Source organism: Siphateles boraxobius, unplaced genomic scaffold, assembly GCF_051911475.1.
Source record: "Siphateles boraxobius isolate OS27281-9 unplaced genomic scaffold, OSU_SipBor_1 7, whole genome shotgun sequence".
Classification (NCBI taxonomy): domain Eukaryota; kingdom Metazoa; phylum Chordata; class Actinopteri; order Cypriniformes; family Leuciscidae; genus Siphateles; species Siphateles boraxobius.
In genome coordinates, this window is record NW_027509197.1 from 20,698,219 (window position 1) to 20,718,060 (window position 19,842).

Genomic DNA, 19,842 nt, shown 5'->3' on the forward strand with positions numbered 1-19,842 from the left:
GGGAGACTGGAGGAATGGATGAGAGAGAGAGAGAGAGAGAGAGAGAGAGATGTAGTTGTCCTCATATGACTCATTCATATGCTATCAATATGCTGCCATGTTCTCTTGGAGCCCAGGCTCTTTTTAATGGGGCCTGGTGGTTAGAACATGGCAGGAATCTCACAGGGACACTGTATTGTTATGCTTTCATTTACTTTTGGGCCCTTTCTTGCGTTTCTTTTTCAGTTTTTTTTTTGCGGACTTACAAAGACGCTCGTTTCCATGAAGCTCTGCCAAGGAGGATGGGAAAACAAAATGTGGGGGTGGGGCGTATGGGAGTTTGTCGGGGTTTCGGAAAAGCGCAGTGGTCTCCAGTTATTACATGAAATCATTAGAAGTGGAACGTCTTGGCTTATGTAGAGAAAACATGAAGGCCACAGTTTCATACGGCTTTGTGCACCCCTTGCCCACCGACCGTATGGCGTCAATAGAGCCCTTCAAACTGGTCATAGCAGACCTGATCATTTGATCAACTTATTTGTTCCCAAAAAATGACGATAAGTGTATATAAATGCCATCACAGTATCCACAAAAAGTATTAAGCTGCACAACATTTTGAACATTGAACATATCATCATATTAGAATGATTTCTGAAGCATCATGTGACATTGAAGAGTGAAGTAACAATGCTGTAAATTCAGCTTTTTGCCATCACATGAATAAATTACATTTATAATATTACAATAGAAAACAAATTCTTTTAAATTTCAATATTTTCAACTTTTTTTTTGTATTTTTGATCAAGTAAATGCAGCATTGGTAAGATACTTTAGAAAACATATATACTCACACACACACGCACACACTTGGCAAGGTCAAAATCCTTGCAGCAAACAATCTGTGTGAAATACTGAAATAAATACTTTGGCTTTTTATTTTTTATTTTTTTTAGTCAGTCACTTCACACCACGTTCCAAACACTCAAAATGCACCACACCTTTTCACAAGCCAATTTGATGGGAGACGTTAATTTTGCACATATTAATGAGCAAAGCACCACCTGCAGTACGACGGCTCTCAAAGTGTGAGATGTGTTGCACAATGCCCATGCAGTGTCATGTGACCATGGGATCTAGCACAAAATAAATCTGGGCGTTCGCTTCGTGTACATGGCAAATATCTGCCAATAGTCTCCCCTGGGTTACTTACCACCTCAGTCCATCCACCCACACATTTTGATTTCTTGTTATTTGAAGCATTTAATGCAAGAATGAACTGAACATGTTTAGGGCTTACTTTTGACCAAGACCATATATATAAGTGTTGAGTGTTATTAATTAGTGAGCAATCTAATTACTGTACTTTTTCAAGGGAAATGTAATTAAATTAAAGTAAGGGATTACTCTTAATTTTTCTGTAATTTAATTACAGTTACTTTTAATGTAATTGCATTAAATACTTAATAGAATATACAACAATTCTATATAAAACGATAGTGGATTTACCATCAAATTTCAATGTTAAAAAGTTTTTAATGTAACCTCATACACTAAATGTAACATTATACACTTTGGTCAGTTGAAGAATAATTTATGCAATTATTGTTTATTAGAAAGAATCAAATGTGCATTGTGTGACTTCCCTTTTATATTTAGACATTAATTAGTAATAAGTAATACCAATATTATTTAGAGAAAGAGTAATTGGTACAGAAATCTAATTACATTGTTGAAGATGTAATTAGTATAGCTAGTAATTAATTACTTTTTTAGAGTAACTTACTCAACACCATGTGTGTGTGTGTGTATATATATATATATATGTACACACGCACACACACAGTATATTCACTGTAAAAAATATGATCAATAAGTTATGACAACATATGCTTTTACATTGCTTTAACTCATAAAAAAAGCTTAAATTGCTTATGTTGATATACAAGATTCAGATATTTTTTTTAAGTCAGTTTAATGTTATTTAAGTTGAAATGACTTAAAAAAATTAAGGCAGCAACTTAAATGAAATCAACTTGGATTTTTAAGTACAATCACACCTAAATTACATCCTATATCATTGGAACTCAAGTGTCAAATAAAGACACTTGCGTTCACGGGGTGTGTTTAACGTAAAGCTCTGACTGCATCAGAATCATAATCATGGCTTTTAGTGCCATCTTTTTCTTTTTTTCCCTCTCGTCCAGCATTGAGGTGTCAAGACATAATGACAAACGAAGCCAATGCTTTCAATACAAGATCCACGTTTTCTGTACACTTTTTGTGAAGAACCCCCCCCAAAAAAAACTGTGTTTCTTTTAAAGGGTTCTGAGACGAAGGTCTTGGTGGCCTGCCGAACTCGTTAAGGTCCCAGAGTGAAGCGCAGCTGTGCCAGAGAGGTCACTAAAAGCTGCAGCTCATTTCACTGCGTTATTTTCAGTCGAGATTTAGAAAGACACACAGCCCGCAAATCTGGTTTATGTCGCCCTCCTGTTCCTCCAGTACCCCTTCATCATTACTGCTCGAGATGCCAAACTATGAGGGATCTGATGCAGGGAAAATGCTACAAGGATGGATGGCTCTTCCCGTAATTACAGACTCTCTCTTATCTTTGGGATGGAATTAAAAACACATTCCATACAGACAGTCTCAGTACTGGCCTGCGGGAAGCAAATAAAAAGAGACTGCTGTTCGAGAATTGGAGAGGACTTTGGCAGTTTGATTAGAAACCGATGTGATCACACTGTACGTTATCTGACAATGCAAAGAGCCCATCGAGTGACAGAATGAGGGTGCAGAAGTAAAGTAGTAAAGGCAGAAAATTCAGACTTTTTAATACAACATGAAATATTCTTGAAAGGCATATATATATTTTTTTTTACTGTTTTAATGAAAAATAATTTGACAAAATAAAAACAACCAAATACATGTAGGCTATAACTACCATTAATAAAACACAACGTCGCAATATAATAAAGCAAATACCTGTTGCAAGTCTGCGCTGCTAGAAAATAACCACAAGATCTGGGGCCTCATTTATGAAATATTGCGTAGAAACCATCCAACGTTTGAGCTCACGTTCAATCTTACAATGTGCGTACCTGTGATTCAGAAAACGAACATGCGCATCTCTTCCAGATGTGACATTTTTAAATCGCAAATGATCTTGAAATTGTGCAGCTGAATGGTTTCAGATCTCCATTTTGTAAACACAACTTAATTAATGTCATTAACATATAAAAGAGCACCAGTCAACGTTCAAATGCTTTACTTGAGAATGTGGAGCGGCAGGAATTGCTTAGATTTCCAAATACCTGCAATCCTCCGACTCTCTGCCACAGGGAAAAGTGCTTGTCGGATTAGAACCTGGCGCTAACCTTAGACGTGGCGCCAAGCATTTTTTTTTAAGCAAGTATTTTCTTATAAATATGAACGTTGCTGTGGAATGTAGCATACGCACACTCGGAGTTCAAATCTGTGAATACTCACGTTTTATAAAGGAGGCCCCTGGTTTATCATCTCAGGTTTCTGCCAAAAAACAGTTTCACAAAAAAACTGGCAAAAATTGCCTACATCCAAAATTAAAATGATCTAATACGAAATATCAGTATACAAAACCACTTTATTTCCCTACCATTTATATTATTACAAATATACAGCTTTTCAACTTTGTCAATGATGTTTTCAGGTATGATACAATGTGAAATTTGCATTATACAAAAATAAAAATATAAATTTATATATTAAAATTATATATAAAATTATAAATGTGACTGTTAAAAAATCTTTTTCAAATGGCAAAGGAGCAAGAAATTATTTTACATGGGCGTAACATCCAGCCAGCCAACCAACATGTTTTTATTCGTTTTTTGGCAGTCCCTTTCCAGAATACTCTGGGGTCACTTTACATGCCCCCTGGTCCAAAGATCTCCACACATTCAATAAGAATGGACTCCACTATTTGGTTCTGGTACACCATATTGACTTCCATGTTTCCTGATTCAAACTCGGGCCACATGAGAGTCGGTCCAAACACAATGCTGATGCCCTGGGTTGACATTAAGTTTTTCTTTGACTCCGTCAAGACTCTGTAAAACAGAAAAACACAGGATCATTGATGTAATACGATAGCAATGAATGTAGTTTCTTGTGAAGATCCTTAATGGAAGAACTGACAATGGCGTACAAGCACAAACATTTACTCCAAGCTTAAAGTGTGCACGTTTCCTGTCATAAAAACCTACTCAGAACATCGGTGACGGACCATCGGCAGGGTGTTGTTGAGGACTTGTGCCTGGTCTTTGGAGGCATCTAAGCGCACATTTAGCAGAATGTCTCTGAGCTGAGGTTTGGCTATGGTGGAGAGACAATCAATACTGGGGTATCGGAGGACTCTTAGAAGGAGCCAGATTGGAGCCCTCTGGCTCTGTTATGGGTTGAGGCCTGGAAAGGGTGGGTGGTTCGGGGGGGAGGGATTGTGGTGGAGGGCTGCCTTCCAAGTTGTCAACGGGATCCTGACTAAGAGGTGGGAAGCAGGCTTAACATTTTGAAGTAAACTTTGCATGGTTTTACAGCGGCCCAGTCCTGAAAGGTACTGATTAGGAGTGTGTTGGGTTTACTGCACTCACGTATATTGTACCGTAGTGTAACCGACATCCTGTGCCATCTACATTTATGGTCACATCTATCAAAATAATGGTCTACAATTATGCAATGCAGTTCAACAATCTATAATCCCCGTGTTGTTGTCAAAATATGCACGCACAGGCTTCCTCAGCTAGACACGTTCAGCTGTACAGAGGTAATGATGGTGCTACATGTGACGTCCTCCCGCGTGTGTTATTAGGACTTTGGGAAGCCATTTCAGCTAAGAAACACAACTTAAGAGACAGGCCAAGCGCTCGCAATAATTCCCCATTAATGTGTATAATTAACCTCGGCCATTTCGTTTCCCCTGTACATCACAGCTAGACGCTTGTCCTGCCATGAGCATTTTAACCTAATTAGCACACTATGATGTAAGGATCTCGGCTGCCATTGCTAATGGTCTGCTAATGATCTTAAGGAGAGAGACTTCATTTCCCGAAGTGATTTTTCAAAACATTAAATATGAAGCTTTTTGTTGAACCTTTTAGTGTTTTTTTGGTAATTATGCCACTGTGACACCACTATATACATGACCCCCACACCCCCCACCTTCACATTCATCCCTGCTATCAGTAATGCCAGATCGATTAAAATGATGATAGAAGCTTAATTACAGTCATTATCATTTTCAATTACAGTAGTATCACATATTGAGAAGTGCAATACAAAGACGCTTTCTAGCAGGCAAAAAAAAAGTAATTCTGTTCTTCAGCCTGTAAACACACCGTCATCAAAGAGATGACTTGTCTTGAGTGGCATATTTAAATGATATATCTAAATTATATAAAATGCACAATTTTTTTTTAATTAAAATAAAAAAACACATGAGCGCACATATATTTTCATTTGAATTTCAAAACATTTTTAACAAAAAATATAAAATACATATAAAAAAACGTGTAAACATATATAACTAACTCGTAACTCTCTCTCTCTCTCTCTCTATATATATATATATATATATATATATATATATAATATATTTAATTTTTTTGTTCTAAAATAATATAATAATATATAATGTAATGATAGTTATTATATTAATAATAATATAACATTAATATAACATTGTATATATGTCTATAAATGTCTATAAATTATTATTATTATTATTAAAATAAGTTTGTATTAACAATGTCTATCACCAAAAATGACCTAAGTATCATGCATAAAAACAAAATCATGTATGAATATAAATAAATATATAAAATGCATTTAAAAAATTAAATATAAAAACACATTTATTTTTATATTTCTGTTTCTCTGTCTGTCTGTGTGTGTGTACCTGGAATTCCCTGTTTTATGGGGAACAAATGTCCCCACACGGATAGTAATACCAGTAATTTGTTACCATGTGTGGACATTTTTTGGTCCCCATGAAGAAAACAGCTTATAAATCAAACAAATTTTTTTTTTTTGAAATATAAAAATACAAAACGTTTTCTGTGAGTGTTGTATTTAGGGATAGGTTTAGGGTAAGGGGAAAGAATATACAGTTTGTACAGTATAAAAATCATTACGACTATGTCCCCATAAAACATGGAAACCTGTGTGTGTGTGTGTGTGTGTGTGTGTGTGTGTGTGTGTGTGTGTGTGTGTGTGTGTGTGTGTGTGTGTGTGTGTGTGTGTGTGTGTGTGTGTGTGTGTGTGTGTGTGTGTGTGTGTGTGTGTGTGTGTGTTTATAATATATACCCCATTATCATTTTTAAAACAACATCTTGTGTTAAAATAATGTCTATCACCTACTTATCCCCAGATATCCCCTTGAGCCGCAGGGATCACTGGTGATCCCGAATTTTACATTAAAACAAATTGTGCATTGTTTTTGAGCTGCTTTATCTCTCTATTAGTAATTGCTAGAGCACTTCTGAGTATTTCACAGTAAACTGTCAAGTGTTAGCTTTTAAATGATACCTTGGTTTTGTGTGTAGTCAGAAGGACTCCTTAGCAACAACCATTTTATTATGGGTATGTGATTTTGCACTCGATTGCCAAAAGGGGGGCGACTGGTAAGGGGATATGTAAGATAATGCATCTTTGTACACCTCATCTAAATGAACACTTTCAGTAAAGAAATTTGTTGATTTGGAAAAGGGAAGGATGCAATCTGGTCCTCAGTATCTGGGTATTTATGGCAAAATACACTCATTAAACCATCAGCTGACTTGGAGCCCGGTGAAGTTGCTCTGGTGTCTGGGTAAGGGCCAGGCTGTGGGCAGCTTGACCGGAGGTGACTGCGTTACGCTTGGTTGAATCTGACAAATCATTGATATCCCGTACATAAGCCGACGTGTACGGCTCAAGATGCCAATGGTTATTAATTAGCATCTCGTTTACAAGCGGGGCATGACAGGAAATGGAGGATAACGCACAATGCCGTCATTCCCTGCCTAGGAGGCCAGTGCTAATTGGGTCAGCCTAACTGGCTCCTGAAGAATCATGGGACGAATAATAAATTGAGGTGGGGTGGGGGTTACAGAATCGCTCCAAGCTTTAAACTGTGTCATTTTCGTGTTATAAGACGACGGCTTTGACTGAATTATCAGGTGGGCTTGAGCGTGACTTTGATTTTCCACTCACAATATTCAGATTTTTTTTATTTATTGTTTATTATTATTATTTCCTGTCTGCCACATAAAAGGTAATAAATTGCTGTGCATAAACAGTTGTTGTGCATATCAAAATTTGCACAGCAGCACTTCTCTTCAATCTAATTTAAGAAACACCAAACATAGATGAGAAGAAATTTTTTTTTCTTGGCTTTCCTGATCAGAGGTTTCTCCAGGTTTCTTTCCCAGCACAAAGGCAAACGGAACCTTGAATTACTAACAAAAAACAAAACCTGTGGCCTTTTAAATCACTTGTGGTAAACGGGAAATATGAGCGGTGGTGACAAAACCTCCCACAAAAAATGGCATAAATAGCACTACTGAGCAAGTGTACTGTTAAGAAAATCTGGTTGCCTTGACCACATCATCACAATGCGAGCACACAACTGGTTATTGAATCCAGGCTCCACGGACCAAAAGAAAAAAAAAATGCACATTGGTTCCATGCGGGCATTGAAAGCGCCCACAACAAAGAGCTTTTGACTTTCACCACTTTTTAGATGAGCCAAGTCAGCGCAAAATATAACCTACAAAGGCATGACAGTAGGAGTTCAGAGAGACGCTTCAGTTAACTATACCTGTTTAAGAGGAGAAAGACAGGAAGTGTATAGGCGAAAAGTGACATTTGAGCAGATATTGAGTAACAGCTGCCAAAGTTGCTTGACAAAACATGCTAATTATGTATGCATTATTATCAATACTATTTTATGCACTGTACCATAAGCTGCATGACACCTATAACCTCATTGTTCTTTCTTCATCTTACTCCAGACTTCAAAATGACTGCATTTGTCTAAGACAACAGATACAACACACACTTTAACCTAATTCACTGTGACCACACATTCCTTGCTTTTATTCATGGGAAAGTCATCCTGATATTTAGAGAGGGAAACCAGTAGACAGAAACAAGTATGACTTAAGTGAGAATATAAAATAAACAGAACCACATCACTTGGCCAGGGTGTGGTACCCACAAAGCAAGGCACTGTGCTTTGGATTCGAAGCACTTTATTGCTCTAATAGTGAGAGAAAGGAGCAGCGAGAATGTCGCTGTGGAGAAGGAACAGACTTGGTGGCACTATAGGGATTTTCAGAGTCACCACAAGTTCCACTGCAACAGCTTTTTAGAAAGCAGAATAAAAGCTGAATGAATTTTGTAATGCCGCCATTCAGTGAATTTATGGTAATGATTTACCCTCGTGCCTGTGTGTAGAAATGACTACAGATTTGGAAACGCTGCAAAACCAACAGTGATTCCCAACTATGGGGGTACAGTACTTTGTTGAGGTTAGAGTGGCAGCTTGTGTAGATTTACATTCACAGTGAATATATGTGTACATATATCATCTGTAAAGACAGACGAAACTACAAATTGCAACAAAAAAAGCCTGCTAATTGCAGAAAAAATAAGATCTGCTGTAATTAAATATATAATAATAAAAGTACTACCCCTAAAAATAATAATAATAATAACCATATCAATATTAAATGGTAAACAATATGCAGAATAATATAATATAATACAATGACAACCTTGATAGAGTTGAGGGGGTAAACAACACAAAAAAGCTCAAGACACATTTACAATAATGACATATAATAATAATCCATATTAAATGTTAAACATTGAGAATAATGTTTAAAAATAAAATAATATATATATTTTTTTATTAGCTGTGGCAAATGCATTTGTAAAACTCATGGCCAATACTGTAGAAGAGGAGGTAGCACGTTTGTGTTGTAGCATGTTTACCAGAAATAAAAAAATGTAAAAAATCACCAAGCTATATCAGGGAATCCAGACCTAGTTTTCTTCAGTGCATTTTCAGACTCTCCAAATATCATGTTCCTGTCTAGAAATCGACTGTCGTTCATTGAGTGTCTCTCTTTCAGTCACACATTAGTGTTTTCTGATTGGGAGACCTGGCATGGGCAACCCAACAGACTTTAGCACTAGTGCCAAAGGGCATGTTCCATTGGGGGAAGGGAGGGGGGGGGGCGCTCATCAATCTGAGATGAGTCCTGTGGCCCTCCTGTGCAGGGTGGTAAATGTGCAGAAGGGTAAAGTGGGATAGAACACCCCTCCTGGGAGATGGAGACTAGCCATATGGCCTTCTGGCTGTGCCAGTAGCGCTATCATGGACAAGGACTTGAGCGTTGACACACACAGACACACAGACACACACAGACACACACACACACACACACACACACACACACACACACACACACACACACACACACACACACACACACACACACACACACACACACACACACACACACACACACACACACACACACACACACACACTGGTTCATATTAAGTCCTCTGTTCATGTTGATTCCTGTTTACTGAGGCCTTTCGTAGAACGTTTTCAGATTGGGCATTATTGTTGGTCTCACTGAAAAAAACTACTGAATGAAGAGAATGTCTTTGTAATTTATGGTAAAAATGTTCCCTTTATAGTCTAGCTTGGTTTTGGTCAGTTAGTGGTGCAGAGCAGACAAAACCTGTGATTGGTAACTTGGTAGATAGTCCTCAAAGGGATTGTTCACCCAAAAATGAAAATAAAATCTTTATTTCCTTAATATAGAAAACTGTGTCCCTATTTCCTTCATGAAGAAAGCCTAGCAAGGTCATTAGATAACTAGATAGTCATGTAAATGTCAGTCCTTTTGGAATTTCACAATGTAGACATGCTAAAATGAAATGCCTAATGAGAGCTCATATGTTGAGACGTGCAAAGAAACATGCTTTCAAACTAAGTCTTTTTCATTGAGCTTGACTATTATTAGTGAAAGGAGTGCAAGGTTTCACACCACAGAAGTTTGTGAAAAAAGTTTGCACAAACTTTCTGAAGCTATCAACAGATATCAATAAAGCTCAGATAATTAAAACAGACACTGAGAGGAAAATTCAAAGATCTCTCAATTGAACACAAATGGTCAACTTATGGTGTAAAATTTCTTCCTCGTGACTTTCAACAAGAAAACTATCAACGTAGATGGTATCCACCCACCTAAAACGATTCAGAGGCCCCTAAAAAGTCCTGTGGGACCTACTATTTGGTGTTATGGATTGAGACATACCTCCTCAGGTGGTGGAAGAGCAGTTTCATGGTGTTGTGGTTGGGTTTGGGGAGCTGATGGATCAGTTTCTTCATGGCTTGAACCTTCTGTGTGGGCTCCTTAATTTCTGTTGGCAAGGAAGAGATGATGAAATGTTTTGATTTGAGTATTGCTCCTTCATTTGAACCTCTAGGTTCAGAGAGAAGTTAATGTCTTTTCCATCACTTTTTCATTAACATACCTCATCTAACATCAAAATTTTCCCTAATACTGGACCATTATCCCTCTCTCTAATAATTATATAGACATGCTCGAGAAGGCCACATGCAGAATGTGTCCCATTCCAAAATGCTGACTTACCAGACAGCTAATATGTACAGTAATTGAATAGATTACTCCATTTATCTGATTATTTCTTCTTACTTTTGGTATGTTTAATTGTTCATTATGTCTGTTTTAATTTTCTTTCTACCTTATGTATAACATAATCCCTTTTTAAGCAACCAAAAAGGAGCAATCAACATTTAGTCAAACAGTGTTATGCAGTTAAAACCTTATGTAGTTATGAAGCTATGCAAATATATTTCATATAATTGCCCGGTTATCTGACACTATTACACTCCTCAGCAAAACTATTTCGATTCTATGCAATCTCAGTGTCTCAATCAGTATCTCATGGATGGATGAAATTAAAGATGTTCTAGAAAAATAGGCCTGTCCATCTGTAAAATCAAAGACTAAACAGGTTTTCAAGTTTCCTACATGAAAGCACATGCAAATAGTGCTAATGGTCCGCAATAGTCCACGTCCATTAAAAGCTGTTATGCTGTAACACAAGCTGTAACCGGTGACCTCCTGACCCTGCTGCTCTTTACATGTCAGATGGCTGATGACCTCATGGCAAACTCCTGAGAGGCACCAACCTGTGCGCTGACTGTTCTACATCAGAGTCGGTACCTGACCTTTGACCCTTTGAAGTTCTCTAAATCCATTATGATGGATATAGTAATGTAGCTTATTGTATTATTTCAAACACTGTTGATGTGAAGAAGATTGTATGGTAAAATAAGTAAAAGGGTAATTTATTGTTGACAAGAATCTGGAGGATTAGAGGGTATTTTAATAATTGAATCGATGCTTTTGATCAATATCATTATGGAACCTGAGCAGATGTTGAAATGGAGCTTTTACGGAGCCACCTGTGTGCACTCCAAACTCCCTCAGGTCAAATTTCACCAGAACGGATTTGTTTAAAAGAGTATTAACGGACCTCCAAGCTTATAAGTCACAAGTTCTTTACATATATATACTACCATTCCAAAATTTGAGGTCGGTAAGATTTTTAATGTTTTGAAAATAAGTCTCTTATGATTACAAAGGCTGCATGTATTTCATTAAAATACAGTAAAAAAAATAATACTATTTAAAATAACGGTTTTCTATTTTAATATATTTATTCCTGTGATGGCAATTAAGTCATTACGCCAGTCTTCAGTGTCACATGATCCTCCAGAAATCAATTTAAACTGCAGATTTGGGGCTCAAGAAACATTACTTACTATTATCAACATTGCAAAACAGTTGTGCTGCTTAATTTTTTGTGAAAAATTATTTATTTTCATTATTCTTTGATGAACGGAAAGTTTTAAAAAATCAGCATTTATTTGAAATAGAAATATTTTGTAACAATCTAAAAATCATTACTGTCACATTTGATCAATTTACTCAAACAATTGTATTCTGACACATTTTGATTAATTCATCTTTTCATACTTAAGACATTCATATAGAATGCTTACAAATTCTACTTTAAATAACGTTTTCACAAAAATTGCTTCACACCGTCAATTTAAACATGCACACATACAGGCATCTACAATATACTATTGACATTATATATTATACTTTTCATACGGGAGAGAAAGTTTTCATGCTGACCAAATATGTTTTAAAGCATGCAATTTATTATAGATACCCATTAAGGTTAAAAATGCACCATCAAATGATACTGTACCTATTATTGATTAAATATCATAATAATAGAAAATTGCATTGTTGTAAATCAATTATGCATGTCTACACATTTTGAACAGAGCAAAATCTTCCTCCCTCTAAGAAACATCACTGGTTATTCCTACTGAGGATGGCTAACAGCTACACCATGCTATTCATGGGATGTGCTATGGAAGGGAGCTGGCAGTAGTTATGCCCCCAGTCTACTGTACTGCCCAGGATGCCCCCTGGGCACTAATGGAGCAGATGTCTCCGTGTATACACCGCGCTGGCACAGGCTCGGCGAGCAGATGCCCCTGTCAGATGCCAGGTCTGTCAATTGAGCACAGACAGAGACCATGTTCTAGGACAGAGAGTGAATCTCTGACCCGCTCGTCTAGGTACCACTAGCAGAGGGACACGGTTTTGTACTTTTTTATGGAGTAAGTTACAACGTTAGTCCTCAAAATCATGCAAATGATGATTATTATCTAAATAATAATGTTTTAACACAGTATGTTTAATGTCAATGCCACACAATTAGTGAAACAATGTGTGTTATGAACTATAAATCCTCACTACAGTTTTCATCAACATTCAGTCATTACTTTATTTAAGCAATATCTTTTTTATATGACTTTCTCTTGAAGCATTATCTCAGTGGAGGCCGTTAGCTTTCTTTTGGCTTTGACACTGCATGGCAGTCGGCCTGTAAAATATTTAATCTAGTCATTATTGTTGGCATTATTGCTGTCATTAATTACTTTGCCTTTGGTGGCTAGCATATTGGAGATGGTCCCTTGTCCTGTATTTTGGACAGATGGTGGGACAGTGTCATTAATATAAAACACGTTCAAAATGCCTACACCCTAAATCAGCATGAATTCACCGTGGTAAGCATTACACTTACAGTGTTCTGATCAAAGGGGATTACTCTCAAAATGAAGGCAATGTTTTGATGAAGGCATGCAGTGGATATTCTTAGATCAAATCCATTATGCATGCCTTTTTTTATATTTTTATAAAGCTATTGTGAAAGTACAGGCACACAAGCTTATGTTTAAAAACTCAACTATAATAATATAATATCAAATCATATAATAAATACAATTACAATTTAGTATGTATTTTAATAATACAAAATTATATGAAAAAACACAAAAGGTGCATGGATAAAAAAATATATTTTATATATGTATATATATATATATATATATATATATATATATATATATATATATATATATATATATATATATATTATAATTTAAAAAAATAGTGCACATTTAGCATTTTTTGTGCATACATTTTTGCATTATTACCGTACAGAGCTAAAATAAATGCTGATGAAACTGCCATTTAGAGATAAATCTGGTGTACTATTTTCAAAATTATTATTTTTTTAATTATAGGTATCATTAGTAATTGCTGGCAAATGTGTTTTTCAGTTGTTAAATGACAAAACAGGATGTCAATTTTTTATATTATACTTTAGATGAAACGTTTTGTATGCACCAATGGCTGCACAAATGTGTCATTGCAGTGTAAACTCTATAAATCAAACGGAGAGTATCATTGTTTTGTGAAAAGAGCTGATGTACAGTAAAGAAAAGATGTACTTTTGGTTACAAAAATCTGTGAATATAATCCAATTACAAACAATGAGACCATCTTTCACTGCAGTACAGCTTTGCTTCTCAGGATAAGCCCATCTGCGAGCTTTGTCTGCGGGCTTCTTTAAGCCCCGTCAAGGCAAATATTAGCACACTGCAAATAGTCCTGCAGGTTATGATTAAGATTTTAAATGTATCCCAATTGAATACTTTGCTTTATGAATAACAAAGTCTTAGAGGATCGGCGCTGTAATTTATTAAACATGAAAAACTTCTTGATGAAATATAGAGACTGGGAAGAGATTTATGCGTTTGAAAATATTTCTGCATGCTAGCTTTGCATGGCAATGAGGCCACGTTGCACAAATGAGGAAAGCTGCATAGAATGTAAAGACTTGTGATTCACAGGCTGAAGTTTGAACTGTCAGCTGAAAGAGCATAACATCAGAATAGGCAAACAATTATGTTATGACAGATGTACTGTCTGACGCAGCTCTGATTGGAATTATTTCAGCACATTTCACACTACCATTGTGACAAGTTTCATATAAAATAATGTTAAAAGTCAAACTTGAAAATGTTACGATCTAGTTTTTTAAAATATGCAATTGGTCATCTTCAAATGTGATATAACGATACAGTCCATCTGAACGAACTTTCCAGATTACTACACAAACGTTGGATTGTGTGTGTGGGCCCGGAGAACAAAGCCGCCATTTGTCAACAAGTATGTCTTCACTTTGTATAACAAGGCGAGCTTGTCTATTGGACAGGTGGCAGGACAATGTCGCTAAGATACCAGGCAATATGAATAATAGATTTAGTCCATCGTGAGCCAAGAGCTGGTGCCTGCCACATCCACAACAGGCACTGAGTGAAAGAATGGAAAATTAGGCCAACTGTTCACCTGAGGACCCTGGGAAGCCCAAATGTTGATTTGCGGGAGTTAGCACATATTGGGCATAAACATACATTGCAAGTGAGAAGATGAAATGTGCTCAGAGCTTCTCACAAATCGTGAGAGAAGGGGCCGTTTAAATGTTGAGTGTTAAGCCTGAAGATTACATATGAATAATTTGCCCAAACGTCCAATAAGCCTAAATGAGTTTGAGTTCCACAAAGACTTCCAGAAGCAGTCTGTGATTGGGCAGCTGTCCTAATTGAATGGATCCTTGTCCAAAGTACCGTTCCAGAGACCTTTAGTTAATACCACCCAAATAAAGGGCAGCCATGGTTAGAGAAGCTGCCCTCTTCTGACAGTGATGGACCAATACAGAAGACCTGAGCCACTCAAATATCTGCAGGATTCACTGAAATTGCTTGTCAGTGATCTGGTGAGATCAATGAAACAGGCTGTTGGACAGTTTCAGAAAATGAAATGTAAGATGAGCTGCAAGATTCATTAAACCATTCCAGTATTACAGACAGGGGAGGAGCTTGGTAACCTACATACTAGAAATCAAGACTTTGTGCCAGCAAGTTACATTTCCCAAGTGTACAGTGTAAACAGTCCTGTTCTACAGCAGTAGACTGTTCTCGCATAAAAGGCAGCTAATATACATATATAAATAAATATAAATATATAAATTTATATATATATATATATTTTTTTTGCATTTATTTAACTGTAACTTCTCGTTTTTTTTTCTGCAAAAAGATCTTGGGAGCCTCATCAAATAATGAGTCAAGAAAGTGATCACAATACGTCAATGTTACATCTGGTTCACATGTCATACAGTACAAGGAATGGAAGGACATGTTTAGTTGTTTAGTTATTGTAATATATAAATTAACTCATTGTATTCAAGTAAAAAAAAGTAATATAAATTAGGTTACACTGATGATTTTTTTTTACCTATTCACAGTATACAGCACGACTAGTACAGTAAATGGTCTTAACGCATACTCTGTTTTTGTGAGACATGTTGCAGGTTGAACTAATTATACCTCCTGCTATTAGGGGCCTTTTACAGTAATAATTAGTTGTCTAAACACTATCTGTAAGTGATCAGGCTCATCTACTGATTAATTGGATACAAACAGTTTGCGGTGCTCTGGCCTACATGCGGCGCGAGTAAATATTTATTAGAAAATTACAACATCACCCCAGGCCTGTTCCCATTCTGTCTCACGCATGTCTTCTTCCAGTGGGGATATTGTAAGATGCAGTGCTAATAATGATAGCCCTGCACTTATTACAGTGAACACACTGGCCTTTTGGTCCTCAGATCAAGGTTCTGATCATATAAAATCTTCATTGATGTAAACAAACTTGTGAAAATCAAACTACAATGCTAAAATAAAACAAGTATGCCGTTTATAGGTTGATTTCCCTAAACAGCGTAGACATAGTGACTCTGTAGCAGTAACAAAATATTGACGGGGAATTCTGGAAAGCTATGTGAAAACAATCATGATTTCTGGGATTCCGACTGGTCACGCTAAAAATGCAAAAAAACTAATAATTACAATTAAATTTGGAGGTGAGATCTAAATGGGTGACCTTACAAAAATGATGCTTTATATTCGCTGTGTATCCGAAACCATACCCTCCATGGGGCCACAAGGGAAAATTTTGAAGTCTAAAATTTTGAGAAAATTATTTTAGAAAAAGTATTAAATTCTTCTTTTTTTAATACTGCCCCCAAACTTTTGGATGGTAGTGTAAGTCTTTATACATGAAAATATATAGCTGTTTTTATAAATAAATTAGAAAGGGGAGTTGAGTGTGCTCTAAACTGATCATCCTTCATTCCTGTTCACAGTGTTTAGGACCATAACGCTGCAATTGTTCCTACAATGTTCTGCACTCCCTATTTGCTCTAAACTAACTCTCTATTTACATGCCCATATACGGCTTAGTACATAGTTTATCGCCACTCTGTAGTTCACACGGCCACTAATCTGAAAGTGTTTGTTTTAAAACTAACAGGGCGTCAGAAATCGAACAAGTCGTAAAACAAAAGTGCAGGACAAATGTTGTTTCAAGCACAAAGGTACATACATATATTTCAGAAGGTACGTGCCTTCCAGAAGGTAGATTGCCCAAGAGAAACACACTGGCGTCAGCTGGACGCTCGAGATGAGGCCCAGAGTTTGCTCTGTGCTGCTGGAGGGAGGTTACACGTGACACTAAGGCCGGTCTGGTGACAGTTTCTGTCTGGACCACAGGCCCTGACTTTGCCCTCTGGCCTGAGAAATTCCCCCATTCCCCAAACTGGGAGTTTGAATGATCTCAGCACCTCCCTGTCAAAGAGCGACCCCTTTTGGCTGACAGATCTGCAAGAATGCGTCTAAGAGGGTCAATCCCAAATAACACAACTCAACCGAAGAGTGGCAAGCGGTTTAGCTATCCGTGGCTTATATTACAGTTAGGAGGACCTAAGCTGTAAACTATGAATAAGAAATAACTTGACGTTGCCGTGGAATACTTGAGCACATTTTGAGTTTTCTGAAGTCAAACATCTCTGGGAAAGGTTAATCATTCCTTGTAATGCATTTTAAGGTTCTAATCCCAAATATTTACAGCAATAATGCTGATTTGCTCGTATCGATTTCACTACTTACTAATGGCTTCCACAAACAAGTCAAAAAAGCGAAAGGGAAACAGGGGCTCTGGCAGTTCACGGAAAAACATCTTTAGCGCTCCGGTGATGACATGGATGTCCTCCCATTGGCTGTCGCCCAAGTCAAGCTCCTCCTCTGGGGAAACAGAGAGACAGAGTCAGAGAATTAAAACAACAGTCATTTGATGAGGAAATTAAAAAATGCTAATCATTATGTCAATGTTAATACGCCCCTTGAGAGTCGAGCACATTGTCCTGCCTGCATTTCACTGCATATCAAACCACACTGAAAATCCTTATCAAACAATTTGTGGCACCTATTACAAACTAACTAATTCATACCTTTCAGCTAACCCTTTAGAACTAAAACAATAATATGACATTTAGATGAACACTGATGCAACTGTTGGCCTTAAACCAAGCACTGATAATAGATAAGTACAGAATTAAACTCACCTTGGTCAACTATGAAGCGTAGTTTTTGGATAACTGCCAAATTGCCACTCACCCTGTATATCCCATCAGCCTCCAGGCCTGTGAGGTTGGGGTAGGTTAGTCAGCCAGGCATGTGATAAAAACAACATCCCCCTTTTTTTTTTTTAAAGGATAATTTTTTGAGCCATACCTCGTTTTTCTACTTCGTCCACACACAACTTGACAAATCTGGGCACAGTGGTCCTTTCTCTCTCGCACAGGGTCAACATGTGACATCCAAACACTCGGTCTATGGAAAAACGTGTCAGTGAGAATATTTACAAATGTATAATGCTAAAGTTGGATTTGCTAACACTTTGTATTTCAGTGTCCATGTCACAGGTGTTCATTCATTAATATAAATTATCAATATCAATAAGTCAAGTCACCTTTTATTATATAGTGATTTTTACAATACAGATTGTTGGCTGTATAGCAGATCTAGAAGAAAACAGTGTTATAGTCCAGCTTAAGTAAGTTCATTGATGGTTCCTTTCTGTTGTATTAAAAGTGATTAGTTAATTTATCTATATAGCCGCTCTCGAGAAAACAGTGATGTCATCATCCATCTCAGTTCAGTTCTCATACAATGGTGTCAATGCAGGCAGATCAATAATATTATTAAATAGTAAGTTTCCCCAACTAAGCAAGCCAAAAGCCAAAGGCCACACTGGTGACAGTGGCAAGGAACCAGAACTCCATCAGGTGAAAGAATGGAAAAAAAAAAAAAAAAAAAAAACCTTGGCAGAAACCAGGCTCAGTCTCTCCGGCCAATGAACAAACAATAGTAATTAATAACATCGTAAATGTAATTATTATTAATAATAATAATAATAATACCAATACAAAAATAAATACTAACATTATTAATAAAGTAAAATTTATAACAATAATTATAATTAATGTTATTTTTAATTAGGATAGTAACAGTAGATCTATAGATTTAATGTATTTATTTAGTACTATTTATTGTGAAAAACAACAGGATTATTATGTGGTACAATTAATTGTGAAAAATAATGCATTCAATTTAACTTAGCATCTTAAAATTGTGCCACTCACTCACGGTGCAAGACTTTTTTTCATTTAGTTTATGTTAATCATATAGAAAATAAATGTCAAATATGTTGACTTCTTTGTATTGTCTTTTCAATTATTTACTCGTCTGCCACCTCAATGTCTTAAATTATCTTCATTTGGGGGCTTTTTCAACAAATATCTAAAAAGTATCTGTGCTTAATTAATCAGCATATCATGTAATTAATTAGTTGTTTAAAAAAATAAATTATTTTTTACAGCTGCAGATAATAGCAATGAGTAATTACAAACTGCTTCAAAACTAATTGCAGATTACGAGGTGCAATATACAAGCAATATAATGTAAAGTGTGACCCAGGAATTTCACAGATGAAATGCAAAGTGAAATGTTTTGGGGCAGTCATATTTCAAAGATCAGAACGCTCCATAATGAGCAAAACTACTGTTGTAAGCGTAGAGGTGTAAATGTCCTCATCATTTGGCTTTTTGAGTTCATATAGGACCGGGGCGAGCTGTCCCAGAGGCTTCTGGAACATCAAAGATGTCCTGCTCTCATTTCGGCACCCGCGAGGAATGGGGGAGAAGTGGCGATGTGCTAAATGCATAAATGACTGCAAGCAAACCACCTTTGCATACAAATGCGCATTCAGAACTTTCCTAGAGAAATATCTGGCAGGAGGGGCATTTTTTACATAAATTACTATTAAAAAGCATCGGTACAATATGGAACGTTCCTAATATCAGATGGTTGTTTAGCGGGCTAGCTCGCCTTGGAGCTCTGCCAGTGATAACTGTGTTAGGAGCCACCTGCACTACTCTGTTAATCCCACAGTAGTTTTATTCATTCCCTTA

At 36.7% G+C, this 19,842-nt stretch overlaps 1 protein-coding gene across 3 annotated transcripts in view; it reads right to left on the bottom strand.

The window, feature by feature from the left end:
- Window positions 1-2,840: 2,840 nt before the first annotated feature.
- The window catches only part of arhgap15 (Rho GTPase activating protein 15), a 63,113-nt gene continuing 46,111 nt past the window's right edge, over window positions 2,841-19,842 (bottom strand). For all 3 annotated transcript variants that reach the window (XM_077216200.1, XM_077216201.1, XM_077216199.1), the window contains 5 exons: window positions 18,104-18,202; window positions 17,935-18,012; window positions 17,480-17,614; window positions 10,329-10,434; window positions 2,841-4,064 (listed from right to left, as the gene is read on the bottom strand). In XM_077216200.1, the coding sequence (XP_077072315.1) occupies window positions 3,881-4,064; window positions 10,329-10,434; window positions 17,480-17,614; window positions 17,935-18,012; window positions 18,104-18,202 (602 nt within the window). In that variant the 3' untranslated portion in view covers window positions 2,841-3,880. The remainder of the gene's footprint in view (window positions 4,065-10,328; window positions 10,435-17,479; window positions 17,615-17,934; window positions 18,013-18,103; window positions 18,203-19,842) is intronic.